The 11,334-nt window shown below is 52.5% G+C and overlaps 3 protein-coding genes across 3 annotated transcripts; 2 read left to right on the forward strand and 1 right to left on the reverse strand.

Annotated features, from left to right (window-relative positions):
• Nucleotides 1-1,744: 1,744 nt before the first annotated feature.
• Nucleotides 1,745-2,740, forward strand: MAM_06202 (uncharacterized protein; the record flags this gene model as incomplete). Its single annotated transcript, XM_040825000.1, has 1 exon — nt 1,745-2,740. The coding sequence occupies one exon, from the start codon at nt 1,745-1,747 to the stop codon at nt 2,738-2,740; it is 996 nt and encodes a 331-aa protein (XP_040676906.1).
• An 866-nt stretch (nt 2,741-3,606) lies between these two features.
• On the forward strand, nt 3,607-4,357 carry MAM_06203 (40S ribosomal protein S8; the record flags this gene model as incomplete). Its single annotated transcript, XM_040825001.1, has 2 exons — nt 3,607-3,670; nt 3,801-4,357. The coding sequence occupies 2 exons, from the start codon at nt 3,607-3,609 to the stop codon at nt 4,355-4,357; spliced, it is 621 nt and encodes a 206-aa protein (XP_040676907.1).
• An 813-nt stretch (nt 4,358-5,170) lies between these two features.
• On the reverse strand, nt 5,171-8,255 carry MAM_06204 (GTPase-activating protein GYP5; the record flags this gene model as incomplete). Its single annotated transcript, XM_040825002.1, has 5 exons — nt 5,171-5,254; nt 5,338-6,384; nt 6,452-7,677; nt 7,737-8,040; nt 8,163-8,255. The coding sequence occupies 5 exons, from the start codon at nt 8,253-8,255 to the stop codon at nt 5,171-5,173; spliced, it is 2,754 nt and encodes a 917-aa protein (XP_040676908.1).
• Between the last annotated feature and the right edge of the window lie 3,079 nt (nt 8,256-11,334).

Raw genomic sequence — 11,334 nt, forward strand, 5'->3', positions numbered from 1 at the left:
CTCCAAAGTGCCAACAGATCCAACCAGCACCTTGCCGGCTGCCTGGCAGCTCTCCTCTTTCTTCTGCTCTCTCGTTCATTCATTGTGTCTTTGAATAGCGGCATCTTCGTCTTTGCTACTCGGCATCCCCGTGCTGTCGGGCTCCTTTTGCTTCAGCTTGTTAACAAGTCGCTGCCTTGGTCCACGCCACAGGCCTTCTTCTTTTGCATGCCGTCGTTGATGATACGGCACAGTCATTTGGTCTTCTTTATCTATTTTCAAAGTCCTCACGCCGTTTTCCCTTCTCCTTGTGTACCCTCAACCTCGATTAACCCAACCAGACGGTGGTGCATGGCGTTCCATCAACTGACTCTGCCGTCTAAGTGCCGACTCTAAGCCGCACAACATCAACATGAGAGCCAAGTCACTTGACCAAACCTTCTCTGATTCATATTATCAGCTTCTGGGCATGTGTTGGGCTCTCATTTGTGCTTCTTCGACCAAGTAGACCGTTGCCTCCTCAAACAAACCTGTTGGCCCTCTTTTTTTGCCTTCTTCTTCCCTTTTGCTCATCTTGACCACGGCAAACCTCAACCGTACAACGTCCTCCATGAAAGAACAGTCCAACAATGAATCCGTGCGCCAACAAGTTCACACCTCTTTCTGTTTCGAAATTGGAGTCATCTTCGTCTGCATTAACTTTAAATTATCAAGTTCCCGGGCCCAAGCTGGGCATGGGCTCACCAGAGCAGATCCCAACTCAGACTGCTGCACCTTTACACCTTCTTAATCAGCCCTTAACTCCTCGCCATACACCATTTCATGGATACTCGCCATTGTACCCTATTATTCCTTTGAGCACTGTTCCACAGCCTTCATGGAATATGCATCTGTGGGACAGTCCAGTCTCACTCGCAAGGCCTTATTGTCCTACGCCTCCGCATCCGCATCCGGGCTCTTTTGTATATGCTCCAGCGGCTCCCAGTCTGGCATATGCAGACAAAGCTTTTCAGACCGTGGCGGCAAATTTAAGATTCGGATTCAAGCATCCCTTTGATATTGAACAAGCCCCGACACAGACGACAGGAGGAGCTACCAACAAGACCGTCAATGAGCCTTCTACAAACTTTCATGGACAGAAATCATCTCAGATTCCCGTCTCTAGCTCAAACTGGCTTCTACCTACAACCTCAAATGCTAGTGAAGAGTCAGAAACACGAGAGGGCACAGATGGCGGTAACCTGATACATTCCAAGACTGCAGAAACCACACATGAGCTCTTACGACCGAACGACTGTCTGCACCTTGACTCTGATGGTTTCCTTTCACCAAATGCTCAACAAAGTTCTGCATTCTCAAAGTCATCATCCCCGCCTTGGTCTGAAAACGTTCCACCTTTGTTCCGCAACGTCTTTTCCACACAAAGTGGCAACATAACTGACACTTCTGGACGACGTAGTTCACTTTATGCGCACGCAGATTCTGGTCCCCCACACCAGCGTTATAAAGAATCCGAATCGCCGTCCCGCAGTTCTTGCCGAAATGCTACTTCGTCTGGAAGCTCTAGGACACGCAAAATACCATCCCAAGAGAAGAAGCCGCAACTAGGATCCAAAATGCAAAGTTGCGAGGGGGAAGAAGTTCAACCGTTCTCGAGGATTTTCTCGGAGATGGTAAAAAGTGTGAGTGCACTTGGTGCTCCTCAATATGGTAGACCTCTAGTTGAATACTGAAACATGGCATTCAGAGAATTATACCTGTCCCCATGGAATATTTCGAACAGGCGGAACTCATTCAATATTGTATTCGGGGATTCGATTCGTATGCGAGTGACGACGAATGGCCACGTCTTGAGAAACGGGATATGAGAGATTCCGTCGAAGCAGCGTCGAAAAATTTGCATTTGAAATTACAAATAGGCCGAAACATATTATCTACAGACGTAAGCCTGGCGTTGAAGCGATCAAAATCTGAAGACGGAGCCGCTACATATACGACGAAGACGTCGAATAAAGGTGCCTTCAACGAAATCAAAGGGCCTATGCAACGCTGCAAAAGCGTCGCAAGTAGAGTAGGCGAAGGTTCATGGTCCCAATCTAAGAGATGGATGAGCCAGGAGACTAAAGAGCGCATGGCATTTCACAAGACGATGCAGAATTTACACCATATTGGGGCTACTAACTCCCCGTTCATACCCCAGACACCGCTTGAGCTGACAGCACTTCGCGCGGAAATGGCGGAGATAAGAAAGAGACGGTTATCACGAAAAGTCGAATGGCGAACGGCAACACTTGGTCGCCGAAAAGCCATTGCTCAGGGCTTAGATGAGCAAGACGCCAAGTTGGTACCATTGCTTCAGGGCAAAAAGTTCCCAGACAATCTCTCAACGGTTTTCGCATCGCGAAATTGCTTCAGCGAATATGTCTGTCATGACGATGCTCAATCGGCAACATGGCCCTCGTTGGCGGAGCTCAAAGAGGTGGGCGACAAACGGTCGGGCAGACATGAACGATATCTCCCGCTCCCAAAGCTCAGCATGACCGTCAAAGGCTATGCGACATGTCGACAAGCGTACAGCTGTTCCGCAAATGACGCAAACCAAAGCGAGATGGGAGCTGTGAAAGTTGACACACGGTTCATGAACTCTGTATCCCCTGCCAACCAGACCCTCTGCCCGCGGACGACAGAAATGGATTTAGAGGAGCTGCCCGCTTACCTACAGAAGGCGATAGTAGAGATGGAGAAAGAATTGGATGACTAGGCCAGAGGGCGACGGCTTTGGAGAAGAAGACGGATAACTTGGCCGCAAATGCAGCTGTGAAATTGGCTAGCCGAGGTAGAAACGGGGTATCATCATCCAGGCGTATTTCATAAAAGGAATGGTCAGGGGCCACTGAACAACGGCCAAGCCTTTGTCCATATGGTCGGCACTTGGTGTGTCGTAAACAAACGTGATCTTGATATTGCAGGGTTGGAAAGTTTCGTCAACAAAGCGCGAGGAACAAGGAAACAAGAAGGTCCAGGCAGAAAGAAAACACTAGCATAGATAACTTACCTAGGCAGTTAATGACCAGCCAGCATGGAGAAGATCTGTCGAGGCATTTCTTTCGACACTGACGTGAGGAGCCGCCCAATCAGCTTGTACCTTGCTGGCCCACAATTTTTCATATGCACAAACCGTCACGGAAGAACGTGGACTTCCGAAGCCCTTAGGCGGGTGGGTACGTACCTTGGGGCTAGCGAAAACCCACAACCACAATTTTTCATTGCCAATTCCAGCCCTCGTCGAGCACTCGGCCAGAAAGCTCTCTCCTCCCACATCCGCCGCCAATTCGAGTCCACTTGTGAAGCAGCAAAACCATCAGGTAAGTTCGCAAATCAAGACAGCACAAGAGCCAAGAGGTCGACGACGAGACAACACACACAACTACGAATATACCAACACTCCCTTCGAAACAGTCACTCGGGCATGGCATAAATTTCCACGGCGCCGCCCACGCGTGCCCCGTCAACCCGGACAGCGTCAGCCCATCATCGACCTCTGCTGCTCTCCATGTGCTTTGCAAACAAGACACCCGTACAGCATCAGCCAGCTAACTCTCCCTACGTTTCACAGAGCTCGCAAGCATGGGTATCTCTCGCGACTCCCGCCACAAGCGCTCCGCCTCGGGCGCCAAGCGTGCCTTCTACCGTGCGTACAGACAACAATAGCCCCACGAACAACTTGCTTGTTTTTTCCTCTACAATCGAAAGCCCGTATGGGACTTGCTCTTGTCCGGCGACAAGAGAAAATCCCATGCGTTCTGACCTCTTTTCAACAGGGAAGAAGCGCGCTTTCGAAGCTGGCCGCCAGGGTGCCAACACCCGCATCGGCGCCAAGCGCGTCCACACGGTCCGCACCCGCGGCGGCAACCACAAGTACCGCGCCCTGCGTCTCGACTCGGGCAACTTCGCCTGGGCCTCGGAGGGCTGCACCCGCAAGACGCGCGTCATCGTGGTCGCCTACCACCCGTCCAACAACGAGCTCGTCCGCACAAACACCCTGACCCGCAGCGCCGTCGTCCAGGTCGACGCCGCCCCCTTCCGGCAGTGGTACGAGGCGCACTACGGCCAGCCCATCGGCCGCAGACGCCAGCGCGCCCAGGCCGCCAAGGAGGGCAAGGTCGAGGAGGAGGCCAAGAAGAGCAAGGCCGTCGAGAAGAAGCAGGCCGAGCGCTTCGCTGCCCGCGGCAAGGTCGACCCCGTTCTCGAGAAGCAGTTTGAGGCCGGTCGTCTGTATGCCATTATTTCCAGCCGTCCTGGCCAGTCTGGCCGTTGCGACGGGTACATCTTGGAGGGCGAGGAGCTGGCTTTCTACCAGCGCAAGCTGCACAAGTAGATTCGGCTTCTTCATTTTTTTTTAGAACATTTGTGTACGCATTTGCCAGGAGGCAGGGAAGGGGCGTGGTGCTTGGGAAGTCGAACATCGGTCGGCATTATGGCGGCTCCCATCCGCTGGCGTCCGAAAATCAATTCCCCTCACGGAAAATGGTGTTGAAGGGATTTTGCTCAATTGTCTTGGGACGCTTGTTCCACCCAGGGCATGACGAGCCTGACACGAGGCATCGGAAATGGGTTCATAGGGAAGGAAATGGAAAAAGAAAAGATACCTTTTTAACGTGTAAACATCCCTGTACAATGTCATGATGCTCTTGGGCCGTGTGCCATGCCCGTCATGGGTCAAATCTTCCTCTGGTTCGACTCATCCATCCCCCCCATGCCGTCACATTACTCACTCTGGCGATAATCGTACGATAACTTATTCTCTTGTGACACTTTTTCTACAAAGTACTACCCCTATCATTGTGATTACATACCCCATGTCATCGTCTTTGTCAAGGTGGAGTCCGCAATAAAACAAAACTGCATCAATGCACCAAGCACCAAGAATACAGTATGCAAGCCCACCGATATCATCATACATCAAGTCAGCTACAGTTTCCTTCCTCTACCGCCTTGTACCCATGTGACAAGGAGAGGAGTTTCCGACGCCATGCGGTAGTTTATGACAACTATTTTTTGTTTTTGTTTTTGTTTTTTTTTGTACATGCTTCTAAAAGGAGCAGAGAGACGGAGGTGGAAGAATATTCTACGCCACGTCTCCACTGGCATATAATGTGCAAGAAAATGTGCAGAGAGTTGGGGTCCGAGGCTATGTGCTTTCTTCTGGGCCTAGTCGAAATTGACGGCCTACGTCAGTCCATTTGAGTTTGAGGGTTTCGTGATCATCGTTGATCTACAGTGAAACCAGGCATAAGTAAGTCGTCTCATCAAAGCCAAATAAATACGGTTGCCTTTCAGTGTTCGGGGATGACGTACCTGAGCATAGCGCAGCTTGTAATCCGCGAGCTCCTTTGCGAGTCTGTGCAATTCGTTCTGCAATTCTGCATTTTCTTCATGAACCTTGCCATTTCGCTCCATCAGTTCACTGCGCTCCACCTTCCACTTCTTCTCGATCTCCTCGGGCTGCATTTCAATCACATTTCTCAGTTCCGCAACCTGGCCCTGCAGGCTCTCGTTCTCGTCCCGTAGCCTATCGTTCTCGCCTGGTAGATTTTCGTTCTCGTCCCGAAGCTTTTCGTTCTCATCACGTAATTTACCGTTCTCATACTGTAGCCTCTCAATGTCATCTCGGAACGCAGCGTTCTCGAGGCGGGTTTCACAGAGCTTCGTCAAGATTTCTGCCTGCTCAGGCGCGTCATCGTGGAGTCGTTTTTCCAACTTGCGCACCTGACTGGTCAAGCTCTCTTTGGCCATCCTCAGATCTTGCAGCTCTGTTTCTTGTTTCTTTCTGGCTTGAGTTTTCTCCTCCCATTCCGCGGTATACGTCTTCAATATTTCAGGCGTAATCTTGACTTCGCACGCATCTCGGACAAGCTGATCCGCTCTATACACCTCCTTGTCTATGCTGGAACTGGAGCTCCCAAAGAATCCATTTTCAAGGATGCTACCCTGGCTGGGATCCTTGTCAATATACACATCGAAAAGCTTGTCCTTCAAATATGTGGTGAGCTGTTGCATGTCGGATAATCGCAGCAACGTACTAGCGTTCTTTTGCATCAGTACAATACCGAACCGCAGAATCGCAGACAGGCCCTCGGACAGAATCAAGTCGTAGATACGGAGAACAAGCTGAAGCGGGAAGCGGTAAGCGAATAAGGTGAGGAACCATTGCGTGGCGTAAAGATGGGGGGAGATGTCGCGACGATGAAGGTGACAGTACAGTGCTGGCTCTAAATCTTCCAGCAAGCGCTCGAATTGGTAGCAGTGCATGTGTAGCCCTGGCATATCCTTGATGAACAGGTCTCGTAATTTATACTGGTGCATCAAACGGACCAGCAGGCAAAATGCCTCGCCCTCGGGCATCTAGGGTTGGAGTGTAAGTCATGTTTCTCGTCGTGGGGCGGCTCGTCTCCCAGTCTTCTTGACTTACATTGAACAGCAGCGGCATAATCAAAAAATTCATGCCCTGTGCGTATCCAACACCGTCGTCGTACAGAGCATACGCCTTGCAGACGCCAAACAGGCCATCCTGAAGCCCTGCAGCAGCGGCATACTTGGAAAAGCTCGTCCTCGCCCCAAGATCACGTCGGATAGTCTTTTCGAGTGCCTGGAGTTTCGCTGCCTCCTTTTTCTGTTTCTTGTTCTTCTCCGCGACCGATACTGCCTGTGCTTTTGCAATTGCCTTCTGGCTCTTGTCGCTCCTCGGTGACGTGTTGCCATTGGGAGTCGAGACGGTGGAATGACTAGATGACGCCGACGACTTCACGCCGTCACCATTCGTGTTGATGGCGTTCCCACTGGCACCGGGGGTGGGGCTCGCAAGCGTGCTGCCGCTATTGCGGTTTTCCTTGTCGGTCCCCTTGGCGACGAGTTCCTTGTACAGTGTTTCGAGGTGTTCGTTTTTGCTCTGCGCGAGGACTTGCCAGATGACTCCCCTAATGGCGTTGGGGATACCCGTAGCAATGGCCCTGTTCAACTCCTCGGGGCTCGTTCGGCTCACGGCAGCCGGGCCTTCATACACGACAGATTGCCAAAGGTCCCAGTCCACCTGCGCTTCCTGCATGGCCGAGGGCCCGGCGTTGACTCCAGAGGCCGTGCCAGGGGCCAGTTCACGGCTGGGACTCGGCACTGGAGGCAGTGGGCTCCTGTCACCGGACACGGTCTCGCCGCCTGGGCTCACCAGTGCCAGCGCATCCCCTTGTCCATCACCATCGCCAGGGATGAGCTGTATGCCAGCTTCCTCACGCATGCGTAGGGCTTTAAACCTGTCCTTGAGACTCTCGCGCTGGTGACCATTGACACTCGCGACGTCATTTTCCTCCTCAAGCTTACTGAGCATCATTTCTGGATTGCTTGTTAAAGTGGCGATGGAACTTGCGGTATTTCGTCTCCCAGAAGGTTGAGCTGGTGGAGATGTAGAGCTATCCTTGCTTGAAGAATTTCGTGATAGCCAGGAAAATGCCGAGAGTTTTCGGGTAGGGGGACTTGGGATCGGCTGCGGTGTAGGGACGGGGACGGCATTGGATGTAGGGCCAGGGCTCTTGGAGGGAGATTCGGCGGCAGGAGTCCAAGGCATAGCTGGGAGAGCATTTGTTAGGCTACTCAGAGACAGAGTCTTACTGGCATGGTCCTTTTCAGGTGGACTCGGGGGGGGGTCTACCGAGATCATGGTTTAGCGAGCAAGAATCCCAGGAATGAGTCAATTGTTGACGCACCTTCTGCCTTTGCCGGCGCCTCATCGTCCAGATTCACGTTATCGAGATTCGACGTACTGGAAATGCGGCGCGAAAGCGGCGAAGACGTCCTGCGCGAGACTGGCTGGGATCCAGGCTTGGTTGAGTCCACTGATTCGTCCCTGACACCTCCCTCGTGGTTGTCATCTTGGTCGCCCGGTCGCGAAGGCCTATTCGAAATGGAAACGGATTTTTTTGTCAATGAGCGTACAGAACGTGCATCAACTGTATCCGCAGTCGTATCCGCGTTATCTACAGCGTCTTCGAATGAGTCTCTTTCTCCGTTCTGCGCGCAGCAAAAGGTCAGCCGAAATTCGTTTACTTGAGGGGATGGAGGCTTGTTGTCTCGAAAATATATCGGTAGAATGAAAAGGCATAGACGGGCAAATTTTCGTGTGTTTGACGTACAGTATCCGGGCTCGAGCTGGCGGGCGAAGACGGCCTCGGCTTCTGTTCCTCTGGATGATCAGGAGAGGCAACATCGCCGCCCTGCAGCGACATTGTATTTCAGCGTAGCGCAGGGCGCCCCCTGCGATGCAATGGTCGTATATCTGGTCGGTTTATACGGCCTATGGGTTGGAGCAATTCAGATCGTGGCCACCAGCGGCGAACGAGGTGTCGAGTGGTGGTGTGACGTCCAACGGCCGAGGGCAAGGGAGAAGAAAACCTGGTCGCTCGTCTGCTCAGTTCTTGGCTGTCTTAGATATAGGTCAACATGGACAAGCCGTTGTCTCGTGCAGCAGCAAGATAAGGAAGGAGCGTACCGCGCAGCGACGCAAGTCCAATGGTTTACAATAAGAACAAGAGGCTGGAATGAGAAAAACAGGCAGGGAGCAGAGAGAAGGTGGTGGTGATTTGGCAAACTGGCTCTGGCCTTGGCCCTCCGCCCCTGGTTGCTTAGCAGGCAGCGCAATGCGGAAGAGATGTCAGGTGGCGTTCAGTGGTTAGTTCTCCCGGGGGCGCCGGGGGCGCCGGGGGGGCGTGCTGGTGGTCCGTGGCGGCGGACCTCGCTGTTCGATGTCCCGCAGGGCTGGCATTCTAGGCCAGGAACAGAGCCCCTGGAGCCAGGACAGCACTCGAAAGACCCAGGGACGTACGTACACTGCACATGTGGTCTTGACTCTTACCGCTAGCACAGTTGGGGACCTCGAGCCGAGTCCTCAGTCCAACCAGGCGGGTTTCAGAGGTCTGCCGGTGGGCCCTGCGGACAGTAATGGTCCCTGATGGGATGGTGTTATTCTGAGCATTGCATACTTAACTACTTTATTCAGCATCTCTGCTGAGAATCGTTCTAACAAGTGCCCTCCTCACCTTTCTTTTCCTTGAGCCCCGTGGTCCGTCATCTGTGATCCGTGCTCGTGTCGTGTGCCGACCACTTTGTTCTCCTGGGGCAGGCACCTTCGCTTCAAAGGCTCTCGGGTGCTCCCTTGCTTTCTTTGTTGGTCCTGTCCTGCTCCTTGTCCGTCTTGATGCGTGAAAACTCTGGCGGAAACACATCAAGTGCAGTCAAGTCTGCCCACGTTGTCATGAGAACCATTCCCTGATCAATCCCCCAGCTGCCGAGGGAAGGATCCTACAAAGCCGCCGCTTATTAGCCGCACATGTGCGATGCACCGTGTACGCTTTACATGCCCAAGAGCGACTTGCGAGGCATTGATGGATCCAAAAATCCAACACGTCGGAGCCAGGCCAGCGTGTCCATTTCTCCCATGGCCAGTCCAATACGTGGCCCGGTATTCATGATTCCACGTTAACCCGCAGCTCCCTAGTCGACGGAGTCAATAACTCCCAGTCCTATGATAACTCCCAGTCCTATGATCTACTCAAGTGCCTGGGTACAGTACCTCATAAGCAGGTATCGCCATCTCCTTGAATGGTGGCGTCGGGTATTCTGCGAAACGTGGATAGACCCGCCATATGAAGCTCCAAAGCAGCAACTCCCCTAATCCAGTCATCTCTAAAACATAGTACGTACAAGTGAATCGTCCGTAGTTAGAAGGTAGCTGTCAAGCATGTGGACATGCCCGTGGCATTGCATGCAGCATTCCGACCTATGGAATGTAACCGTAACCGCCCTCGATGCCGGCAACGCTGATTGGCCACTGCCGTGTCAAGTATCGGCCATCCACGCGATGCGTCAAAAGGATCGGGAAACATGTCCATTTACGTACCTTTGACGCGCCCAGCCGGCGAGCCCCATTGGGCCCTGGTGCGCAGCTCCACCACAAAGCACTTGTTGGGGTTAGGGTTAATGGGACCATGTTACAGTTAACAGTGGGAGAAACGAGTATTTCACCGGTGCAGGCACCTGGCTATCGCTTATTACATCATTACATACTGCTGTATATTGGCGTATTTAGATGGCCGGGAAATGCTCTATGCCACATAGCCTGCTGATGCTCGATCGATGTTTAGCCATGCGGCCGAGCGCCGCGGCCGCGGGTCGATCAGACAAAACGCTTGCCACACCTCGTGTTTTTGCTCTTGCTCAACAAAGAAGGGGAAAGGGGATAGGACCTACGTACGTAGTAGATAGGTCGTGTGTACTTTTATGTCGTATGTCGTCTCGTCCCTCACGTGGAGGTTTCGACATCTACTAGGTTCAACCGCCTGCAAACATTTCGCCAAGCATATGCCTATATTTTTTGTCTTGTTTTTCTCTTGCCATCATACGCCATGGTAACGTCTAGCACGTATGGAGTTCATATGCGTGGACCTGTTCGTAGACTTGAGAACCGCGTCGGGTGCGGCATCAGATCAGAGCCCCGGGGCATGATCGCACCCAGCTATATTTGGATTTGAAGTCCCCAAGGACACAACAAGTTTTCCCTACACATTCCTTCTTTCCTTTTATTTTTCTCTTTATCTGTGGCCCTTCTCAACGGGTCGGGAGAAATGCAGCGAGCGTGTACTCTGTGCCTGGTCATAGACATGATCCAAATTGGTGAGCCTTTGCCACGTCTCTTTTCCTTTATGTCGGAGACTCGCAGACTCACAGTGGCAGGCTAACAGATAGCCTATGTCTACCCTGATCACCATGTCTCCCTCTGGGGGATTGGTTACGGGTGGTTAATGTTGAAATGTTGGGAGCCTCGCGATAAGCTTGGGGCGACAATCAACAGCTCCGTTGACTGGAACAATGAGCCCACGTCTGATGAAGCTGGAATAGTCTCTCAATCACATTTCCAGAGGTGAGAAAGAGAGAGAAGCCGCTGCCGACTCTCCATGGGCATTTTCCAATCCCGCCGGCTATAGGGTAAGCATGAGGCCCGCGATACGATGGTCGTCCATCTGCAGAAAGGACGTAACTACTAAGTACTAGCAAAGCAATACTGGGCTGGGTTCGTGATCGTACTAGGGTAGCTAGGCGTCGACGCCCAGTGTTGGGCACCGTTCTCAGATGTGGTTATTTATTGACGAATAGGATCCAGAGCAAGGTGGTCAACCCGTCCAACTCTCGCAGCTCGGGCAACGTGGTTGTGACGCAGGATTTTGCCATCAAGGGCAGGGCTGTGGCAAACTCCGGCTGATTGCCGGTCTGGTGGGCAAGAAAGACTGAGAAAGTTCTCCTCGTCACGGC

This window comes from Metarhizium album (genome assembly GCF_000804445.1).
Source record: "Metarhizium album ARSEF 1941 chromosome Unknown scaffold_19, whole genome shotgun sequence".
In the NCBI taxonomy this organism is placed as follows: Eukaryota; Fungi; Ascomycota; class Sordariomycetes; order Hypocreales; family Clavicipitaceae; genus Metarhizium; species Metarhizium album.